The sequence below is a fragment of the Falco peregrinus genome, chromosome 11 (genome assembly GCF_023634155.1).
Source record: "Falco peregrinus isolate bFalPer1 chromosome 11, bFalPer1.pri, whole genome shotgun sequence".
NCBI lineage: Eukaryota > Metazoa > Chordata > Aves > Falconiformes > Falconidae > Falco > Falco peregrinus.
In genome coordinates this window covers 19994255-20016923 of record NC_073731.1, presented here as the reverse complement: position 1 = coordinate 20016923, position 22669 = coordinate 19994255, and the positions used below count along the sequence as shown (strand labels likewise).

The 22669-nt window shown below is 42.2% G+C and overlaps 1 protein-coding gene across 2 annotated transcripts; it reads right to left on the bottom strand.

Moving 5' to 3' along the window:
- Positions 1-8196: 8196 nt before the first annotated feature.
- KCNG3 (potassium voltage-gated channel modifier subfamily G member 3) lies at positions 8197-21364 on the bottom strand. 2 transcript variants are annotated; one of them, XM_027788525.2, is made up of 2 exons: positions 20422-21364; positions 8197-11801 (listed from the first exon to the last, which is right to left on the bottom strand). In XM_027788525.2, exons 1-2 carry the CDS (start codon positions 21075-21077, stop codon positions 11156-11158), a joined length of 1302 nt encoding a protein of 433 aa, XP_027644326.2. In that variant the 5' UTR covers positions 21078-21364; the 3' UTR covers positions 8197-11155. The 2 variants fall into 2 exon arrangements, with proteins under 2 accessions (XP_027644326.2, XP_055672649.1); XM_055816674.1 differs by having other exon boundaries at positions 20455-21364.
- Between the last annotated feature and the right edge of the window lie 1305 nt (positions 21365-22669).

The following is a 22669-nucleotide window of genomic DNA, read 5'->3' as shown; positions in this document are numbered from 1 at the left end:
TGCAGCATCCTATAGTCTAACTGACATTCTATAAGCATGTAACTATTATGGTTTAGTCTCTTCTTGTGGTAGTGTAACTCAGATCTGTTTCAGGAAGTCTTGCAGGTTTTTTGATGCGTTTCCCCTTTGCCTTGCCACATTATAAATGGCAGGGTTTTTTTCTTTTAAGGTAGTCTGTCAGCTGTTGTATACCTGTCTGCTTCTTTCATACTACCATCAGAACAGGGATGCTATAAAACTGGGAGTACAAGGAGATGAAAGCACTATCTACCTCCTTCTCACAGCATTTCCCTGCAAGGGAGGAAGAAGTTCAGAAGATTAGGTAACAGCAGTGTGGGAGAACAGTCATGAAGTCCGGAGTGAGGGGAAGGGGGGAGCTCAGTAGCAGCTCTGTAGAAGAGGACTGAAGCATGCTGGAGTGAGTAGAGTAACAGCAGGGAAAGCTGAAAGGAACTGTTCCTGAGCCAAGTCCTTGCACACATTAAAGGGTTGGATAGTTGCAGACATAGGGAGCCCTCCAAGTAAATGCTGCCTGCAACATCTGCCTCTGCATTGTGCAGGAACTTTTCTTTGGCAGAGCATACACAGCCTTACAGCGCCTATAGTTAGATTAGGGTTCTTCGTACTGAGCTTTGCATCTCTATTTATAGTTTTCTCCCAAGCAAGAGAATAACCTGTGTGAATGTAGGTATGTGTACGTCGATGGAAGCAGTATGGCTCAGCTGCTGACCACACCAGCACCCTCCCTCCTAAAGATTTTTCACGGGAAATGTTGCTGAACCTTATCTGGCTCCCTTGTCTTGCATAGGCTCTGTGATGCCAATTGCTAACAGAGCGTTTCATTTGGCTCAATGTAGAGGAGCCTGGGCTTTTTTAATGGGAAAATCTGAGTTCTGTTTTCCCAGAGTATCAGAGCTTGCAGTACCATTGGTGGTGCAGGCATGTTCATTTAAAAGTGCGATATCCTATTCTGCATCCTGAAGGAACTAAAAAGGGGTGATGAGGGGGTGTGGAAAGGGAGATTTGGCACCATGATTTTACTTGCTTCTTACTTTGCATACTCTTGATTGTTTCCCCTTCCCCAATTTAGTTCTGGTTTTAGATTTTGCAGTCTGGAGCTGATGTGATTATGGCTCACTGAAGGATTCCCCATCTCCTTTAGACTGCAGTATTTGTTGCTCACTGTTCAAAGGCAGAGTGGGAAATTGCTTCTATGCTTCCTTAAAATTGCTGAGGTGCCGCTTTGACCCCATTAAATTGCTTGTCCCGGATCCAGTTGCCACCAAACAGACGGTGTCAGATTAATATAATTTGAACCTAAAAACTCAAGCTTCTTAGCACTGCCTAAACACTAGCCTGGTAGTGTAGAGATTACACTAAAATAAGGAACAAAATTACTGCAAGTTCCTTCTCTGCTTTCACTAGGTTATTGAACTATAGCATCATGTTTGTAGTGCTTCAGGGAGAGATGAATTAGGAGTGAGATCTACACCCTTGCCTTACGGTGAAGTTTTATAAGTAGAGACAAGGGAAAAATTCTCCAAATGCTATTAAAAAGATTTTACTTAAGGTCCCATATATTTTCAGTGTAATCTAAGAGCTGACTTTGGTTCACACATAAGCCAATTTGAACTTTGGAACAAATATTATGTGTGTTCCCTTTGCAGCCTTAAAGCTTAAAAAACTTTCTTAAAGTTGGTTACAAAAAAAAAAAATAATCTATGATTTGTGCATTTGATAGATGAGGAGGAAATAAAAGACCTAGTAAAGAGTTTATGGATTATTTATGACTACTGCTAAATAACTGCAGGTTTCTACAATGGACTTACCCAATTTTCCCTCTGAACTGTAACACTCCAGCAGAACATCTTTTGATTCAGGAGATCTGTATCTCTCCTTTGAGCGGTAAAAATGCCTAATCGAGTACTGTAGTGCTTATCTTCTTACCTAGTCTCCAAGACAATTTATGGTGCTTTAGCTGAGCTTTTGTTTCATACTTTTTTAAAAGGAAAGTAGTAAGTATTGTTTGTAGTATAGCCTGCTTTAAAATACTAGGAGAAGATGGATAAAGATGTCACATGGGTAGCCCAAGTTACTGGGCTGATTGCAGCAGCATGTGCTTCATATGTTATCATTAGCCTTAGAGTGTGAGGAGTTGGTTGACATGGTGCTGACCACAACTTCTGCCAGTGTAAGCAGCAAAAGGTGGTGTGTAGTGTACCAGCTATCATCGTTAAAGGCTAAGAGAGAGACCCTTCATGCCGAGATGGCACACTTCCGTGGAAGTTTCCAGCCGTAATCTCTGAAAGGAAAGGATAGGATGTGACTTCTGGGGAGGTTTCAAGTCAAAACCCTCTGTTTGCTTTTGTGTGTATTTTGAGTTGTAGCCTGCAGAATCCAGTCCCTGGATCCCCTTAGTGTAATGCCTTACGCTTTTTGGTAGTCATTAGCGCTCAACAGAAAGGCAAGTGACTGCTGAGTGGCATGAGACAGTGCCAGATTCTCTTTTATTCTCCTCGTCTGAGAGACTGTGTCTGCAAGCAGACACATTCAGAAAGCATTTAGAGGGAAGTACTAAATCACAAATGTTGGCAATACAAGTTATTGTTGCAGTTTGTAGCCCAAAGAAATGGCTGAAAGCTTTTCTTTTTAGCAAAGTAGGCAGGTTCCAGTTGGGTTACACTTACCAGGGATGAGCGGACTTATTAGCACAGCTCCTTGAGGGGCAGGACGCCCAATTTACATAAGCATGTGCCTATAGAAATGACAGTAGGTCAGAAAAGAATGGACAGCATGGAATGGCAGACAGTGGGCTGGCACTGTGGTTTCAGAAATATTTGGTGTGCCAGTGCATAAGTCTGCCAGTGTGGCTAGTGGCAGAAAATGGGGCAGCTAGGATAAGGGTAAAAACCAAAGAGGAGATTAGTTGCATGGGAAAACCCTGGCAAAGGAGGAAAGCAGAGATGTATTTTCAAGGAGGGTGTGGCAGGACAGCAGCAGTGATGGGGAAGAGGGCTGAAAAGCACAGCAAAGTCCTATTGCGTTTAGTGTCCAAGAGTTACCTGCATTGCATGTTTCTAGTTTTTGGTGAGTCACTTAGAAAGGACTTCCTTACTGTCTCAGAGCCTTTTACATTGTTGGATTTAGTATTTTTAACCTCTCCCTATCCCTCTACCCCAATTCCTTTTTTCATTAATTAGCCTTCCACCTGCTTTTCTGCAATGCACTTTCAGTTTGCATGACAATCCTGGACTCTAAGTAGGGATACATCCACAAAGCAGGGAATATAAAAGTAATTCCTCTCATGGATCTTAAACTGGGATCTTTAATACTCGAGTGAAAGCCTGCCAGTTTCTGAGGCTGTAAATTGCTTCTAGCGTGAGTCTATTATATGCTGGTGGAAGTGGACCAGGTAGTGGAAATGTACTGTCCAAGCTTGGCCAGTTTGCCTTACAGCTTCTTAGTAGAAACAGCAATTTAGAGTACTTGACCAAAAAGTAAAGAAGTACAAATTTGTACCTCCAGCATCCCATTGGCAATTCAGCTGTCTGGTCCACTCACTTGGCAGGAGTTGATGGCCAAAGGTGGACAGGCGATCTTTACTGCAGAGTTGTGAGTGGATTTGAATAGGCTGTGGGATGTGAGGCACCAGGATGAAGGGTGGGATATGGATGATTTAGGCTATTTTGTATTGCTTTGTAAAACTTTTGCTTTGCCTGACTGTTTCTTCCCATTATATATGACATTTATTGTGGGGGAGGAGAGAGCTTCTTATCCTACACTGAGACAGAGAAGTGTATGGGTATTTATTCTCAGCTATCTAATCTGGAGTCGAACTGCATTTCTAATGTGAATAGGTTGGTTTGTATGAAGAGAAGGCAAAGGTATCAGCAGTGTCAGTCCCTTCATGTTAATGTTTATCCTTAATCTCCTTGAGTGAGGATCAAGTGAAATGAGAAAGAGAAATGTCTAAGAAAACAAGATAGAGATGCTAAGGTTGGAGTCTGCCATAAAGAGGAAAGCAGATGAGCTTCATGGTCCCAGGTCTTGTGCTGAGGGTTACCTGGCATTTACATCCAAGACTTTGTCTTCCATAACCCAGATGACAAATAGATTTTCTAAAACAAAGCAAAGTTCGTCTTAGCTAGCTTTTATTCACTGCTGGTTGCCTGACCCCCTTGAAGATTTTTCTATTCAGACATACGTGGGGTTTAAGCCTCTTGCATCAATGCAGACCAAAAAGCTCCTGTGACCTATAGGCTTAGTTTGCATCAAAGCACCCAACAGGTACAGCGTAAAGACACTGCATCCAAAGGCAGGGATACTCAAGGAGTCCATATAAATAAATAAGCAAGTAAGAATCTCTGGCAGGAATCTACACTTTTAGATTTGTATTTATTTATTTTGTATTGAAGTAATTCTGTTAGCGATGCTTTTCCTTTCAGTAGGCCTCTGAATGACTGTATTTAATGAATACACCGTTGGGATTGTTTTTCCTCTTTTATGTGGCATCTGTATAGTAGCATCCTTATATAGCATCAAGGATTCAAGATGCTATTTTAATAAATGGCCCCAGTTTTACTCATTCATAGCATCCCATCAAATGACATCAAGTTCAAATATTAAACCCTAACAAAAGTCATGGTTAGAGGTTGTGCTGTCTTGGCAAGGCCTTTAGCAACGTAGAGAAGATTGTCTTCTAAATGCTGCATTCTCTGGAAGTCTCTCTAAATTGAGGGGAAAAAAAGTATTTGAACACTTAGTACTTAAAAGTATATCAGGCTCAACAGGTAAGCTACACTCGTGCTACAAAGAAATACCATGTTGTTTGCTTGCACTGTTGTCTGCATAGAGCTTTTGATCTGTGTTTCAGGCTTGGATTATATGGGTTTTGGGAGCAGCACTGTAATTTTGAGCCATGGCTGTAGAGCACTTAGTACAACAGAAGCCTGGTCCTCACTGTAGTTCCTAGTTGCTACTTCAATATTGGTAAAAGAGCACTGAAAAGAAATACAAGAACTGAAGTGGAGGATTTCAAGGGTACAAGGGAAAGAATTCAAATTTTGATTTCCCAGAATTTGATGAACTTATTTACTGTTTTCTTTTCAAAGTTCTTATAGCAAACAAATGTATAAAATGTTCCCCAAGGCAGTAAGAATTGATCTTTCTGGGGGCATTTTATGTATTTACAGTTGCATCTTAGATTGCTAGGAGATGCAAGTGCTGAGCATATCTGTAAAACAAAAACAGTGTTATAATATTAAAAAACCCTTCTGCTTCCAAAATATTTCAGAAGATCTTTTAGAAAAACACTTCTAAAATACATGACTATGTGGACACCTGCTTCATTTCTTCACTGACTGATTTTATGTAAAACTTTTAAAACTAATAAATAAAATATGAGAAGTAAAAAACGCTCATGATTTCTAAATGAAAAGTCTGTTCATTTTCATAATAATGCAGTGGGCTGGTGCCAGAATAGTTCATAATTCAGTGATCTCTTAAAATATTCAAACTTTTTTAAAAAAGAACATTAGTTATGATTATTTTTGGAAGTACTTTTGAAATGGCTGCATTTAAAGAACCACCAGGGTCTCAGATCCATTCACGAGAACGCAAGCATTGTACTGGTGAAACTTCTGGTTGTTTTGAAATTCCAGAATGAACACCATGTTGATCCATTTTTCTAGATTTGTTCTTACAAATAATTCCTGGGGCATAATGTATGTGTTACATGGCTGCTTTTTCATTTTGTTTTGACAGTTCTGTTGTCCATAATTATAATAGATATCCAGCTGCTGAAGCATAACCCTGTGAAGATTTAACTTTATTTTTTGGCTCAGACTAACTTCTGGATCAAATATTCAAATTTTCTATTGAGCAACCCCTAGCTTTGAAATGGCAGACTTGTCAGCAGCCAAAAATTGTTAAAGGAAAAAGGTTTTTGCCCCGGTACAATACCAATATGAACAGCTATAGAATTAATTTGTTAATAAGAAAACATTTTACAAACATTTGTGTTTTGACCAGTAGTTAATGAAATATAGCAACACGACCAGCAAATTTTATTATGTGATTTTATGCATCTAATTCTGTATTCACATCAAAACCCACATTTATTACCTTTTCAAATTATAGTATACATTTTTCTTTACAGATAAGCACACAATATATAAAATTAATGTTCTATAAAATTATAAACCTTTGCGTTTGTAAAGAATATAGGAGTCTAAAATGTGTAGTTGCAAACATTCATATTTTATTAATTTGACCAAAGATTTATATTATTCTTCTGTGGCTCTTCAAATTTCTTGTCAAGCAGATAGTCAGTCTTTGTTGCTCACTGTGCAGCTTTCTTGATGCTTAACCTATCCTGTCATCTGCAAAAGATACTCCCAGCTTTGTGCTGCCCTTCACAGGCCATACATCATATTAGGTTTTCACTATGAAACCAGCATTTTGTTGCTTCTTCCATGTGGGCTGGGGCAGCTCTTCAGCTAGTGTAAACTGTTACAGCTCTAGCAAAGCTGGAAGACCTCTCTCACCAAGTCTACTTATTTTTAAACGGGGTTCTGTTTTATGTAGCAAGTTGAACCTGCATGTTTGGTTTTACAAACAAGTAACAGAATACGAGAGTCAATTTTCTTCTTTAAAATCTTAGTGATTTTTTTTAGAAAGCAATATAATCTTTTTTGCTGTGCACAGCTCATTTAATTTTCCAGCAAGTGTCTCCTTAGAAGCTCGTTTCAAAGGATAAATCTGAAATTTTCAAGGTACTTCAAATGATTCAAACTTTAATCAGTGGTTTTATCCTGAACCTCAGGTGGGAGAAAATTCAGGGCACATCAGACCTTGTTCCTTGTGCTGGTTCCCAGGAAACTGGCTGGTTTGGCTGCTGAATTTAGCTGGATGGCGTGTGCGTATGACCACTTGCTGCTGGCAGACATTCAGATCTGGTAAGATTTTTGTAGTTGTTACCCACAGGGAAAAAGACAAGTGTTTTGAACCCATAAGGACTTCAGTTTCATTTTGGAAACGTGAGGATGAATGCTACAAAAGCCGAAGACTGATTCCTTTATAGGCACAAATTGCATACACGATACAAAAACCCAGTTCCTTTTCCTTTAAATTCATGGGTATCAAGATAGGAACCTTACATTAACAGGATTTTTATCTTCCTCAAACTTGCTGCTATGTACACCAGGATAAGCCATTGTACGGTAAAAATGAGTATCACGTATTTAAATGGCTGACCCCTATGCTGATACTGTTTAAAATCATCAATCAATCAATCAAAACTGGGGGTGGGGGATGTATTCATTAAGACAATATTGTTTCAAGCCTTGCATCAAGGGAGATGATAATCCTCCATTTTTTGTGATTTTGGGGATTGTGCTTCATGTAGAACTGTAGGAGGAAAATGTACCCTAGACAGCTTTCCATTCCAGTGATTTCATTAATGATCAAATGCTGTTAATTGGCACGCAGTACCTTGAAGGATTGCAGCCGATACATACTTCCCAACAGGTCAGTCCTAAGGATTGAACCTAGTATATAATGCATGATTAACCTTCACTGTCATCAAAACATACGATGGCAGTTCAAAACTCATCGGTTTTATTTTTAGATGAACAGAAAAGCTGGATCGCAATTATGTAAGTTGTCTTAATTTGTCTCCAGTTTTATTATATTTTTATTTCATCTCATTTGTTCCAACTGTGAATGTTTCAGATACTGAAAGAGGTACTGCTCATAAAGTATCACATTGTACAGGGTTCACACTGGCAGTGATCAGAAGTGAGCCAGCTTGTCTTCGCTTGGCTTTGAAATGCTGTGTTTTGAAATGGAGTGCTGCAAGCCATGCCTGCATAAACCATGGTCTCAAGTAAACGTCTAGTAGAGCAGTTTCATCTCTTTAAAAGTATGCTTAATTTTGACTACACATATAATTCAATTTTTTTTAGTTTCACCAAAGAAACACTGGTCCATTGAAAATAAGGTGACATACATTACTGGAAGTCAGGAACCCTATTTAATTACTATAAAATTCTGGTTTAAGGCTACTGTTGAGATCACATTACTTCAACTTGGTTTCTAAGGAAACTAAAGTCTACACACTGATAACCATACAACAATAAAAAAAACAAAAATACCAAAATCCCAACCACCTCAGTCTCTCTCCTTAGTGGGCCTATATAGAGCAGTTTCAAAATATTTTATTAGAACACAAATTAAAAAATACATTAGGTCATTCTGTTCACACTTTGCCATATAAAAAGTGAACATAAGCTGTTAAAAAAAAAGTACAACTTAAGATCATCTCCACAGACTCACTCCTTTACATGATTATTTTCATTAGATGATTTTTTTACACTGGGAAAGGATTCTTTAGCTGGAAAACACTTTAGAAAGGATCAAACATTTGTTTGTATACCATGTAAGAGCTTGGATCTTTGAGAACTTCCTGTCCTTAGTTGCTTATACAAAATGATTCAGGGGGCAAACTGGTATTCACAAATTACTATATGCATTAATTTATATTTTTTCCTTTTTACGAGCATCTAAAGATTAGATTTATCAATAGTGCTGAAATGCATTTTATTGTGTCTCAAAATCAAGATTGCAGCATACTTTATATTCACATTCCATATGGATTTCAAACTATTGTCATCGTGATGATGGTTTGGGTGTTTTGTGGGAGGAGGGTTTTATCTCAAGAGTACTGATTTGGTTAAATACAATACATGGACAAAAGACAAAGTAACTTTTAAGGAGTTTTATGAAAAACAGTATTTTTCCCGAGCTTTAAAAACAGCATACAAAAATCTGTAGGGCTAAGTTCTTAGGTGGGTTTTTTAACCTATTGTTAATGGAAAAAAATAATCGGAGCAGAATAAAAAAAATACTAGTGATTTTCTCCTTGAAAATGCTTTTGATACTGTCAAAATAACCTTTTCATTAGAAGATGAAAATGTCATTTTCTTCAACAGCTGTGTTTGGATTAAAGTCTGAAATTTCAGTTTTGTCAAGGAGGAAATTTTTTGTGAGGAGAAAAAAAAACCTCAAAAAACATTTCAACTGAGTATAATATATAATATATGCAGGATATATATAGGTACGCATGCAGGAATACAGAGCCAGCATCTCCGCTGGTGTAAAACTTCTAAGTGTCTCTGAAGTCACAACTTGCCTGACATCAGCTGTGAATTTCATCTAAGAAATTTTTGCTTATCTCCTATTCACATCTCTGTGGAGCCAGCCTCCGAACGACATGATTCTGATATAAAAGGCATGAAGACAGTGGTACAGGGAACTACAGAGCAAACCTTCTGAACACCAGACAGCGTCAGTGGCAAGGAACAGAGGTATGGCTGTAACGTTACTTAATAATGTAGGAATTGAAGGAATAGTCAAGCTTGCCAGTAAGAAGATGACTAAAAATCTTCCCAGGTCTTCAGAAAAAAAATTATTTGCAATGTAATTCTTTATGACTACTTAAGACTAAGACCTCTTAAAATTATAATGAACTTTTCAGGTCTCAGGGTAGAGCCTTCAATATACTGGTTACTGACCAATGTGGTACTTTTATTTGAGTATGCAATTTCAGAGATGCGTTTTCTAGGTGGTACTCATTTTACTTCTAAAGCTTTTAACAAATACATATATAAAAGATGCTTCTACAGCGCAGTAATAGTAAATGCGGTATTTTCAGGCAAGCACACCAAGTTCAGCGATGCTGATGACTCTGAACTTCCATGTTAATAAGAAAGCTCCCTGTTGATGTTTATTTGTACCCAAATCGGTAAAGCTGTAACTTAGTTTTATAAACTATACTAGTTTTAGCATCTAACTGCACATTTCTACAGAGCAGCCTTTCAGAATTATACTGAACAATGCTATTAAGCAGTACTACACAAGAAATGTAGTGAACAGTATTTCAGAACCTATCTTGATTCATTTTGATTTTCTAGTTACATTGGAGAATATACCATTTTGCCAAGTGCAACTCACACTTCCATATTTTACTTTCTTTGGTACGCTCTGGGCTTTTTACAGTTGTTTTTAAAACTTCCATTAGAGTGTGTCCTTCAGTAAGGACTGCAGAATTTAAAGATGATGGAGAGTCTCATCTGACAGGGAGCAGCTAATTCTTGTTTTCCACTGCTTTCTCCAGACTGTTTCAAGTGATGGAATGTTATAATTTGTCTTACAGAACTTTCATTATGATATATATGTTTAATTAAATGGGGGGCGGAGGGGAGAATCTATGCTTATGAGTATGTAACTTCAGGTGGATGGAGCTGAATTGAGTGTATGTAAAATTTGGATAGCTCCCCCACTAAGTGACCAGAAAATATATTTATCAATGACTGACTTTTTTATGCTGATCTTTGTAAAGTACAACACTTGCTTCTACTAACAATTTGGTTCCAGAGAAGAAATCAATTGTGCCTAAGAAGTCCTTGCTACAACATTCAGAGGTGAACTTCTTGCACTTCTTCGAATTATCAAATTCAGAGCAATGCCACTGACTTCACTAGTTTTAGAGACTTGTGTGCTTCATCAAAGATCAGAATCAGGCCTCAAGATTTTTTGCCCCGCAGACCTATATTCTTCATCTTTCCTGAGTTACAGAACCAGCTCTGTGCTGTCGTGAAGCTCAAAAGTAGCAGAGATTCTCCTTTAGTATCTAATTTGATTATCTGAGTTAAAAGTGGAGATATTTCAGGCAAGAAGTTATTGATGCCTCTACGGAGTATTTAGATATTGAAATCTTGGAAAAACTTCTGCTACACATGGCTTAAAATGGTATAGGATGTAATTAGGGGAATGACGGATCTCAGTGTTAAGCCCATGTTTTTGTTCTGCTTTTTTGTGGAAAGGCAAACTGAAGACCAAACTGGTCTGGTTGAGGACTTCTGAATCCTCTTTTGTTAATTTTGTTCTCTCAAATTTGAAGCATCACTCCCTCTCCCTGCAAGGTGCCCAAGGCAGATGGCCATCCTTCCTGTCTGAATGGTGACGGGCTTTCTCCAGGCTGGTGAGAATGTTGTTCCATAGGACCATCCAGTCAAGGAGGACACACGAAGGGACCTTCCACCATTCTCTGCTAAGACAAAGCTTAGCAAGTAACTACAACAGAATGCAAGTTTGGTCAATTTAAGAATTCAGCAGAGAGGCTTCTACTGTACCTAGCGGATCGGAACTTGAGCTCATGGTAACATTGCACAAAGCTGTGATAAATGAACGTGATCGGCAAGGCTAATAAAACGATGCCACTAACCACACAAATTCCTCCAAGAATCCTTCCTGGTACAGTGATGGGACACATGTCACCATAACCAACTGTGGTCATCGAGATGATCACCCACCAACAAGCAGCAGGAATGCTGGCATAATCCTTATTCTTTGCTCCCAAGTCCAGCCCATTTTCAAGAAGCTGGGAAAGTGCACTGAAAATTGCCATAGCAACACAGATAAAGACAAGTAGCATCACCATCTCTCTGTAACAACGCTTCAGAGTCAGACCAAGTGTTTGAAGGCCAATGAAATGACGAGCCAGTTTAATCACCCAAAAGATCCTCATCATTCTTAAGACCCTCAAGGTGACTCCAGCCCTCTGAAGCTGCGAATTTTCCCCTGTGAAAACTGTCATAAGAACAGAGATGTAGTAAGGAGTAATTGCCAGTAAATCAATGATGTTGAGAGGTCTTCTGACAAACTCACACTTGTTTTTGGAGACGATGAACCTCACAATGCACTCTGCAGTGAACCAGCCTATGCAGATAGCTTCAATTATCCTGTCAAAAGAAACAAAGTACAGTATTTATGTTCTGTGCAAAAGCTCTAGTGGATGTTTGGTTTGTTCACAGGTATTACCAAATTGACATTCAGACCTTCACAAATGACAAACAGAAAGCCACGTTATTCCTATCCTACGCATGTAGCACCAGATTTCAGCAAGTAACTTGAGGATCTAGTGAGGAGTTAAACCTGATTATTGCTAAGTATTCACTCAGTGACTATTTTCTTTGAATTATAGATTGCTGCTGGTCCTAATACTGGGCATATATGCTCAGTATTAAAACCAGGACTCTACAGGAAATGGTATGCCCCTGATGCCAATGTGTAACATTATGCAGAACACTGTTTTTTGGGTTTTTTTTTAATAGGTTGGGTTTTGGGGGATTTTATTTTTTGTATGTGTTAAATCTCTGAGGCCTGATCCACTTAGGAATGCCAAGGACTGTGGATCAATGAACTGGCTGGTTATGAACGGCAATTTATAGAACCAGACTGCTAAACTGAAATGGAAGTGAAGACAGAACAGGCAGAAATCAGCTTTTGCATTTGATAATAATTCATGCAAATGGGCCTTCAGGAACCAACCTAAACCAGTCTGCCTGATTTGCATCGCAAACAGGGCCTTACGTAGAACTATATTCAGAACTTCGTAGGTATGGCCAGTAAATACAGATGGTATTTTATTTTTCATCATTGGGTACACAAAGTAATAAGCTTGTGTCCTCTCATCTACCACTATGCTCTGCATTACTGAATTTTCTCTTTTGTTTTAAATGCAACTCCACCTAAACTGCATTGCAGCAAGAACGTCAGGGTAGCCAAAGCAACAGGCAAGATCATCTTGCCAAATACAAATAATGGCCCTAAGAGAATAAATCCTGGAAGGTGATTTCAGTATGTTCTTAAATATTTTCAAGTCCCAGTACAGTGAATGAGACTTGAGAACACCTCAACAGGAAACTGGTGGAAGGTAGAAACAGGAGATAAATGTTGCTTTAGGATTATTTAATCACTGTTGTGCATGTAGTCTCAAATCTCCCATCTGAAAAAAAAAAAAAGAATTCAGACTGTGGTCACTTGTTTAATACAGAGGGAATGGCAGCTAATCTTTCCCTCTTTCCTTATCTTTTTTCACCAACAGTTTCAGCAAAGAAAAAGCTGATCGCCAACGCCTTCATACCAACAAGTCTGAAACCAAACTGATGTGAGATTGGGTATTTCAAAAAACTACATACAGCCAGAGCTCTTTTGCTACTCCAGGGATCCTAACAAGGTAGTGTCTGTTGAAAGTTTCATACACTAAAGTTTTAATTAGTTTTCATTAATTTAATTTTACTCATTCATTCACTTTAGTTTTATGCTAAAAAATGGAGGAAACTAACAGTTGGTTGATGTGAAGTCATAAGGTACACCAATTCCAGCCACAGAAAATTTAAATGAATGTAAATTAATTACTTAAAGAAATAGTTATTCATGTGAAAGCTGACCTTGTTTTTCTGGTTTCATGAATAACAATAAAAGTTCTATAGGCAAGTGGCCTTTCTTCGTAAAGGGCTTATAAAACACTTGTTCATGTTGCCACCAGTTGATGGAAAGACCTGTGAATTTCAAAAACGCTTGCTTTTAAGAATTATGTGTGCTCTTAAAAATTAAGCTTTTGAAAATACTCGTGTTTCTTTCAACAATGACAGTGAGTTGTAAGTACCTCAGACAGATTTAATTTCTTTTAAAAAATGCTCAGATCATAATGTCTTCTAAACAAAAGTCATATGCAGAATATATGAAATTTATTGTATCAGTGTGGATTACTGTTCCTTTATGCTGAAAAAAATCAAGAAAAAATGTTAATGGGCAAGTTGTCTTAAATCCTTTTTACACATAATGAGGAAATACCTAGACTTCCCCTAGTAACACCAGTCAAACAACAAGATCATGGTAATGGACACACTGATAAAGTCTGAACGTGTTTATACGTTGGCTAGTTTAGATATTACAAAATGATTAAAGAAAAATTGTATCTGGATAGAAAATTGCAGCCAGGAATATTCAACCATTCCAACAGACTGTATTTCATTACATTCTATGAGATTTCTCTGGTAGTGCTGCCTGTACCCTATGACATGGAGCACTTGAATGAAAAAGCAATTTGTAGGTATACAATTTAGAGCTTTTTCACTCAGTATTTCCTCCTGATGCCCTGATAATGTTGGAAATGTGATTCCTCCATTTTGTCTCAAATTAGGCAGGTTATCTCAGAGTTGAGCTTTAAGGAAGTTAGGTCCTGATTGCTGTGATTCAGTAGAAGTCATCTTTATGAATCAACACTGACTCAGTGGTCCGGTATAACTTTGGGGAGTAGTTGTACAAGTAAAAATCTGTGAAATGTGATCAATCCGTTGTTTGACAGTGGCAGTTCCTAGCACAATAGATACTGTAAATCAGTTATACTTCAGTAGGAAGGACTGAAGAAGCCTTTTAACGTAGAACAAACTTGAAGAGAGCTAAGGAACATCACTGATGCAAAGATGACAAAGCAAGATCAAGACAGTGGGAGATGCATTATTGCCACTGTCTTCTAAATTGCACATTTTGCATCTGTCCTTCTTTCTCATCAATTATATACATCCTGGCTAGGGAGCACATAATGGAGAATGGTGTCTCTTACTTTTTTCTTTCCTCTCCTTACTTCTTAGCCACCAGTAAAACATTTTTCATTTTTCCTCTCTTGCCAGTCCCTTTTGCCTGTGTAGATGCATTTCAGCAGTCCTGATGAATCATGTAAAAGTATGTGCTTTGGTGAGAACTAGAAACCTCTGGCCTGTTGGGAAATCTAGAGCGCTACATACTGCGTTTCCACTTCCAGATCAAGTCTGCCTCTCCTTGTAGTGACTTATCTTTATAGCTCACCCTGTTAATGGATAAATAACATCTAATAAGGACAGCAAATTTAACAGTCCTCGAGAGAACTTAACTGAGTATGATGTTAAAGCCAAATAAAATGCATGCACCTGGAAGACTAAAGTTACTGTGTCTTCTCTAATCCATTCTTAAAATATGTACTGCATATTCACAAGACTGACTGCCTCTTACTGACTATTTCTGGAATAATGCTGTATTAAAATCTATAACTGTACATTTAGATCATGAGCTTTATTTGGTAAAATGTAGTACTTATAAACTTCCATCACAGTTTTGGTTGGTGTTTTTCCCCCATCACTTCAGTTTTAAAATAGCTGGCATTCAAAAAGGAGAGAGGAAATTAAAAACAAACTCATAAAGTGTTTCCTTGAAAATTCCCCATGGAATTTGTAAATAACCAGAGGAAATACTAAAAATACTTAATTTTTATTCAGTCACAGGTTATTTCTGCTAAAACCTGCTGTTCATTGTCCCAGACCTAAGCACCTGAAATAGGGGTTTTCTCCTAAAATTTTAAGCCCCTTGGTACTTAACAGTTTTTCAAGATTGCTTTAATGAGTCTTTTGTCCATAAACAGAAAATCAAGCCTTTGTGAGCCTCATTTCTACCACAATCCCATCACTGTTCAATTTCATGTCTGATAACTTCCTTTCAGAATAAGCTATTTTATGTACAATGAGTTAAAACACTTAAGAAATTATTTTTTCAATCACTAACAAGACTAGTTTGTTGTTACCAAAAGAGTCATACTGTGAACGTCTTAGAATATTTCAGCTTAGCGTTATTCTTTGCCCCAGTGTGCCAATTTGTACACTTTGAATATCCCCCGATAAGCTGGTTGAAATCTAGCCAAAATATTCGTTAGTGGCACTACTGCCTATTAAGCTTGTAAATAAAACATACACATTGACGGGACACATGAGGAAAACAGATGATATGATTAAAGACAGTATAGGACAGGATTAAAGATCAAAGTCTGTCAGCACTGATTTGTTAAACTGCTTCTAAAGCCTATTTCCACGTAAAGTATATAAACATGAAAAATGTCCAAGCAGTAGCCAGGATGATCAAATTCCTGCTGAGGAAGACTTCTAGTCATTTCAGCAAATGTCTTTTTCTTTATTCTTTTGAAATCAGCAGGGTTTCTGTCTCACTACAAACTGTAGTGCTGTCCCTGCTTTGGTAGCAGTAATATGTCTTGATTCATTAAATTTCAGTGACTTATGTGGGAGGTTGTAATGACCCAGCACTCTCCAGGAAAGGGGCAAATGCCTTTCACAGCTCTCAGGGGACATCTCGAGCCCTGGGATCCTCAAAGTATATGGATCTTTTCCATATACTTTGAGCATGAGTGGCACCTAGCCCTGGTGAGTTCATTAAGGTTCTCCTGTGGCCAGGCAGTGATACATGTCTGTTCTTTGTGCTACCTCTGTTTTCCAAAAAGCTTGTAAGTTCATTAGAAAAATCCACATCCATGTTTTTAACTTAGGTCTGTAGCTCCACTCTTTGCCTTCAGCCTACTGTTTTAACTTAGCAAAGGTGTGGTGTCCAGGTTAGATCTTACCCAGGAAAGAAGTTGTTTGGGTTTTTTTAACAGATGTTGGACCTGAGCATTCAGATGTTCTGAAATTCCACCACCATAAAGGAATAATGATTTTTGTGTACCTAAAATTCAAATGCAACTTTTTAAGCTGATGTTTTGCAGAGATGAGAAAAGGCCCTCTAGCACCTGTTGAGAGGTGCTGCTTGGAGAAGTTACCGTGTTTGCTTTTGCTTAAGAACACAACAATCATACAGGCTTGATGACCGGGTGATTTTCAATACAAACTTAACCAAGACTAGTAAACGGAAATGAGGCAACAGTCTTTCCCTTGTGCTAACAAGCTATTTACATTTAGCATTAGAAAAACAGTTTACAGGCAGGTAGATAGAACTGTGCTGGCAGTAAGTCAGGCAGCTCCAAATGACTTCCTATTACAGGCTTGAGCAGCTCTCCCCAAAAGATGATGCTGACAATAAGTGTATGGACGGGTCCCTAATTAGAGACTCACAGTATGCATCTGTTGGCACAGTTCAGAGGAGAGCAAAGATGATTTGAAATTGCCAGAAGCAACAGAAGTGGAGACAAGCATCCCTGCTGTCTGGTCCTAAACTGTGCAAATCTGATGGAAATCTTTAGCTTTGATAAGTGAAATGTGCCAAGGCAAGGAAGAGAGCAAAAATCTCAAAATACAAGAAAATTAATAACTCATCCCTCATCCTGAGAACAGACCTGGGGAAGGCAATCCCTCTGCAAATCAGGGAATTACACTGTCAGTGTCTGTAAGATCTGTGACATGCAGAGGTCAGATTCCCCATCCCTCTCCCCTTAAAAGAGGCTTACTGGTGGAGGTCTCTGTTGCTCTCCAAAGGGTGTTACTGCAAGGGATCAGAAATAGCCTAGGCTGGTTTACCTTTCCAGAGTGTGGTGGCCTTGAAGAGTTGTAACAATGTAATGGTTTCTGAGAAAAGTTTGGTGGCCTCAATTCCTCTTCTGGTGAAGAGGTGTTAATACAGTAAAAACAAAAACCGCTGGTATTAGCTGGCAGCTGCAGTAACCCTCACTGCAAACCTCATTAAAGAGGCTGATTTTGTAAATTACAGAGTTAGTGACTTCTGGAGTCCGCATCCAGGTAAGCTGGAGATACACTGCTGGAGCTGTTTTCACTACAGCTGCCCAAAGTGGTTCTGGGGATGCTTACCACAGTTCAGCCACAGAAATTATCCATGTGGCACCCTTCCAGGCTGTCAAATAACATCAAGGGATGTATTCGTAAGCACGTGAGAGACTTAATATCAAAGTTGCTGAATTTCATGAGGTGGTTCTCACCTCTTCTAAGCAGTGGCTTATGCTAAGGTAAATAGTCAGTTACATCCAAATTCGACAGTCTAAGGACTTCTAGATAAGCCCATTCAATTTTAATTTCTAAAACTTTTCAAAATACTTTTTTAGAAAAATGTAAAGTCTTCATACTAGTAATTACAGTGCCATGTGATTTAAAACTCACTGGCATACAGTGTCACAATTTCTCCCTTGAAAAAAAATTAATAATATTGTATTATCATGTTAAATAGAATTTCTTTATTTCTATGAGGAACTTTGGTTAATAAACAAAACACAGAATTTGGCTTCAAACTTTTAAATGCATCAGAAACTAGTAGCCAAAATTTTAAAAGCCTTCTCAGCTAAGATGGGCAGTATTAGCAGAACACACAATCCCAGACACTCCTGCGTGATTTCCATGGTCATACTTTCAAACAAACCACTTAGCTACTTACATTTTGAAAACCTAACTCACTTTAAATGAAATAACCACAAAAGAACAGAAAACGGAAACAAATAAAGGGAAAAAAAGTCAGATGACAGCTGGGCACGTTAGGTCAAATCCTAGGACGTGTAAGTAGTCATGACTAAACCGGATCACTCAAAAGCAACTGCAGCTCACACCATTTTTTCCAGATACAACAGGCTTTTTAGTCATGATGCACTGTATGCAATAAAGAAAGAAGTGGCTCCTGTAAGTGAACAAGGCCACCTCAGCAGGTGACCAGCTGTGGACAGAAGGGAACACATCTGTATCTGTTTTCCTCGTGTTTGCCAAGAAATTGCTATCGCTTCCTGTGCAGTGAGAGCACACAGGTTAAGTCACACGTGAAATGAACCTGTATCAGTGTTTATATGTGACAGACTTCTGCAAGAAGATGGTCAGAAACTGTTCAGCCACAACTTTGGCAGTTATCTCTCTGTTTTTGTTGCAATTCCACAGAGTACTACAACCGGTACTGAAGGAAGTCACCCTACAACTGACAGTGGCCCTTCTGGTTTTAAAAGCAGCCTTCTCTGCCCTGTGAAGTGCTTGGCTACAATGTACATTGCAAGTATTTAGGACCTTATACTTCAAACACTTTGTATACAAGATGCAATTGTTCAGAAGAGTAAGATTATATGTGTATGTAATACAGATGTTCTTGAAGACAAAGGCACTATGAAAGAAGAATTACACATTGTATGCCTTGTTCCTCTGCGAGTTGAATCTTTTAAGTAAGAGAAAAACTGTTGTTTACTCGCACACCATGAAGACGTGAACAAAAATATGACCGATGTTGTTAATGCTATGTGTTGCATCATCTTCCCCTTTCTATTGGGGGTATCTAAGGAATTTGCTGCCTTACAAAAAGATCACCCGGAGCATCCACCCTTTGAAATAACCTTGCAAAGCTTAAGTAAGGCTTTTTAACTGGAAGAACCTGCAAGAGCAACGTATCTGATATTGACATATCTGAATCTAAGCAGGAATCAACAGCTGATCAGGCTGTATCTGCTTTCTTTTTGTTCATACAATTAATTCTTTGGCTCTGCTACAATGAGAAATACAGGTGCAGTTTTCCATTAAGCTAATGGAAACCATGAAAATACTTTCCAAGGAATTAATCTGGCTACTAAGATATAATATATCACATTCCAATTAACTCTATAGTAAAAGATGATGATTTCATAATGACAAGGCTGCAATTTTGCTGTAGGGCCCCCTTCAGCAGAGCAGAAGCTGAAAACTTTTTGTTGAATATCCTGTCTGTTCTAAAAGAAGGGAGAAGCTAGCAAATACAAGCAACGTTTACTTCTTTCTTTGTATCTCGGTCTTATTTGTGGGAGAAATCCTACCAGAGCAGTCTTGATTCTGTTCTCCAGGGAACAGAAGAGAGAAAGAGCAATGATACTCAAGTCAGCAGCGTTGCCTCGATGTAACCCTACTCTAAGGTCACAAAGGAGATGAGAAAGGGTTTGTTCTTACTAGGAAGGCTCGGGATTGTGCCTTATACCCCCCGCCCTGGTTTCTGCACCTGGTTTGCAGTGTTTAGTGTGCTTACACACGTTTCATCTAAAGGCAGTGTAAACATCTGTTACATTCATACATCGGAGCACTTACATGATGCATTTGCAAGAGCTTAATGTGCAGTCTGATCATCTCCTCTGTTCCCCACACAGATAATCCGAGATGGAACGAGCAGCAGGGGTAAGGCTGTTCCCACATACAAGATATTTACAAGAGCAGAACTGTAACAGGCACTAGACCTGCTCCAGCAGAAGGACCTGTATGCTTATACGCAGAGTACATACAAGGTTGTACCTTTCCCAACAGAAAAGAGAAGGGAATTGCATTTTCTTCTTTTATTTTTTTTTATTTCCCTTTTTTCCACAATCCTTAAGGCCCAATAGGATTTTCCGAGTGCCTGAACTTCTCTGTGGGCAAGGAGTCCCGTGGCTTCTAGAAGGGGGGAAGCAAGAGCTCCGAGCCAGACGCTGCACGGAGGGAGCCCCCTCCCAGCGCAGGGCAGCCCAGTTCCGCCGGCAGCCGCTCCGCTGCCCCAGCCCGCCCGGCGGCCCCGCACCGCCGGGGGCACGGCCGCCCCCTGCCCGCCGCGGGGCTCCCGCCCGCCCCCTGCCCTCGGAGCCCGGTGGGAGCCGGAGCTGCAGATCGGCCCCGAGGGACCCCCACACCCCCTCCCCCGGCTCCCCAGCCCGGGCCCGGGGTTTTAAGGCACGGAGGCGATCTCCGCCGGCGGCGGCTACAGCTACGGACCGGCAGGACGAGGGGCAGGACACACTGGACGGGACACACGGGGACCGGACAGCGGGAAAATAAAGGATCCTCCTACCCTGAGGGCTCCCTCACTGACTCTGCTGTGTACCTGCTCTGCTCCTCCACGCTGCGGTTCTCCGGCGCCCGCCACTCGGGCAGGGTGCTGGCGCACAGCACCACCATGGACACGATGACGAAGAGGATGGAGACGGTGGCCAGGACCTGGGCGGCCACGGAAGACGTGGGCTCCTCGAAAGTCCTCCTCATCCTCTCCAGCCACTTGCCGCCCTCGGCTCCCGGCGGCCGCCGGCCCTTGCCCTCGGGGCCGCCGCCCGGCTCCCCCGGCGGCTCCTCCGCCGCGTAGTAGGTGCACGTCTCGGACATGCGGTCGTCGAGGCGGCGCTGGCAGCAGTAGTCGAGGTGGGAGCCCTCCAGCCCCCAGTAGATCATCTCGTTGTAGAAGGAGAGCTCGCACATGTGCGGCACGAAGCGCAGGTGGCCGTGCCGCACGTACAGCATGATGAAGCCGAAGGCCTCCGAGTGCCGGTCGAAGAAGTACTCGTTCCGCTCCCGGTCGTAGTCGTCGCACACCTCCAGCACGTCCTGCTCCGAGAGGCAGCCGTGCAGGCGGCTCACCCGCCGCAGCGGGAAATCCTTCAGCACCTCCCGGGAGAAGGAGTACCGGGTGCCCCCGACGTTCAACACCACCGGGGGGCCGCGGCCAAAGTTCATGGCTTGGGCGGGACGGAGGAGGGAAGGGCGGGCAGGGCAGGGCGGTGGCGGCTGCCCCGGCTCCGGCTCCGCTCGCACCGCTGGCAGCTCCCGCCTGGCGACGGGGCGGGCGGGGAGGCAGCGGCGGCGGGCGAGGCGGCCGCGCAGGAGGGCGGGAGCGGCGGAGGCTGCGCGACCCCCGGCGCCGCAGCTGGCAGGTGCGGCCGCGGCCTCAGCGCCGGCGGGCGGGCGCCGCCGCGGGGCCCCGCCGGGGCGGGGGCGCGGGCATGGCGGGGCCGGGGAGCTCCGCGCCCGCCGCTCCGCTCCGCTCCGCCGGTGCCGGCTCGCAGGCGGGCGGGAGGCGGCGCGGCGGGTGGGGACACGCCTCCTCCCCCGCCCGCGCACATGGCGGAGCGCAGCGCAGCGCGGGGGGCGCCCCGATCCCCCGCCCCGGGCCCGGCGCTGCGGGCAGGGGGCTTCGGCTGCAAGCGGGGCAGAGCCGGCCCCGCCGCCCGCCCCGCCGAGCGGCACTTGTGCGAAGTTGGCCACCAAACCCCAGAGACACTTTGGGGGCGTCTGTCCGCACCCCACCCCACCCCCCCAAAAAAAAAAAAAAAAGAAAAAGGCCGGGGGTGCGGCGCTCGGGCACGACGGCACTGGCTGCGTGTGCGGGGCCGCCGGCCGGCAGCGCCCGTCGCTCCCGTCTCGCCGGCCGGGCGGCGCCGGGGCGGCGGGGACAGCGGCCGGGCCTGGCTGCCACCGCGGGCGCCGCCCGTGTCCCCCCGGCGCGTGTGGGTGACGGGGCACTTCTCTGCTTTCCTCCTCACACGGTGTTTGGACACCGGGAAGAGTCAGGTGCCCTCGGCAGAGCCCTCTTCCCCGCGTCCGCCCACCCCAGCCTCATGCCGGCGCTCCCGCAGCCTCCTACGTTCTTGTGTCTTACACCTATGTCACAACGTTAAAACAGCCACCAGACCCTGTCTGCTCTCCAAAGCTTTGATTTCATTTGGTTGCATTATGCACGAGGAGGTTTTTAATTTCTACCGCTGATTTTTTTAATTCTTTCTTCCCCCACCCCCCCCCACCCCACCCCCCGACCCCGAATATGACAGTTCTCCAGGCTGAGGTATTTTCTGGGCTTATTAACATCCAGAGCATCACGGGGTACAATCAGGCGAGATACAGCTCTCCCTTTCCGGGAGGTGCTTCCAGTTGGGAATGTGGCTCCAGCTGTCAGGAGAAAGGGCAGCTGAGTAAACCCTTTCCAAACCAGTGCCAAAGGTGTGTCGTTCAAGCGCCACGTCTGCAAAGGCCGCCCAGGTGAAGCCGCCGTTTCCCCTCCGCCGGTCGCACAGCGGTGCTTGTCCCCAGGGTTGGGGTTGGGGTTTGTTCTCGTCGCTGCCGTGTTCCCTTCTCAGCCGAGATTTGTAAGGCACGTTTAGGTGTACCAAAATACATGGATAGCCGTGTAAGTGTGGAGTAAAAATTGTTGTCTTGGAGGAGAATGCGGTTAAGCGCTGTTCTTTTTAACCCTACTTGCTAGCTCCTAAAAAGCACCTCGAGCGCGCCCCGCAAGCGCCGGCGCTGCCCGGTTGGGCTGCGGCTGTTCGGCG

Coding starts and splice junctions, on each gene's coding strand:
- KCNG3 (XM_027788525.2), bottom strand. CDS start 21,077: ATGAACTTTGGCCGCGGCCCCCCGGTGGTGTTGAACGTCGGGGGCACC. Junction 11,802..20,421: donor TCAGTGAGGGAGCCCTCAGG/GTAGGAGGATCC, acceptor TTCTTTTGACAG/GATAATTGAAGCTATCTGCA.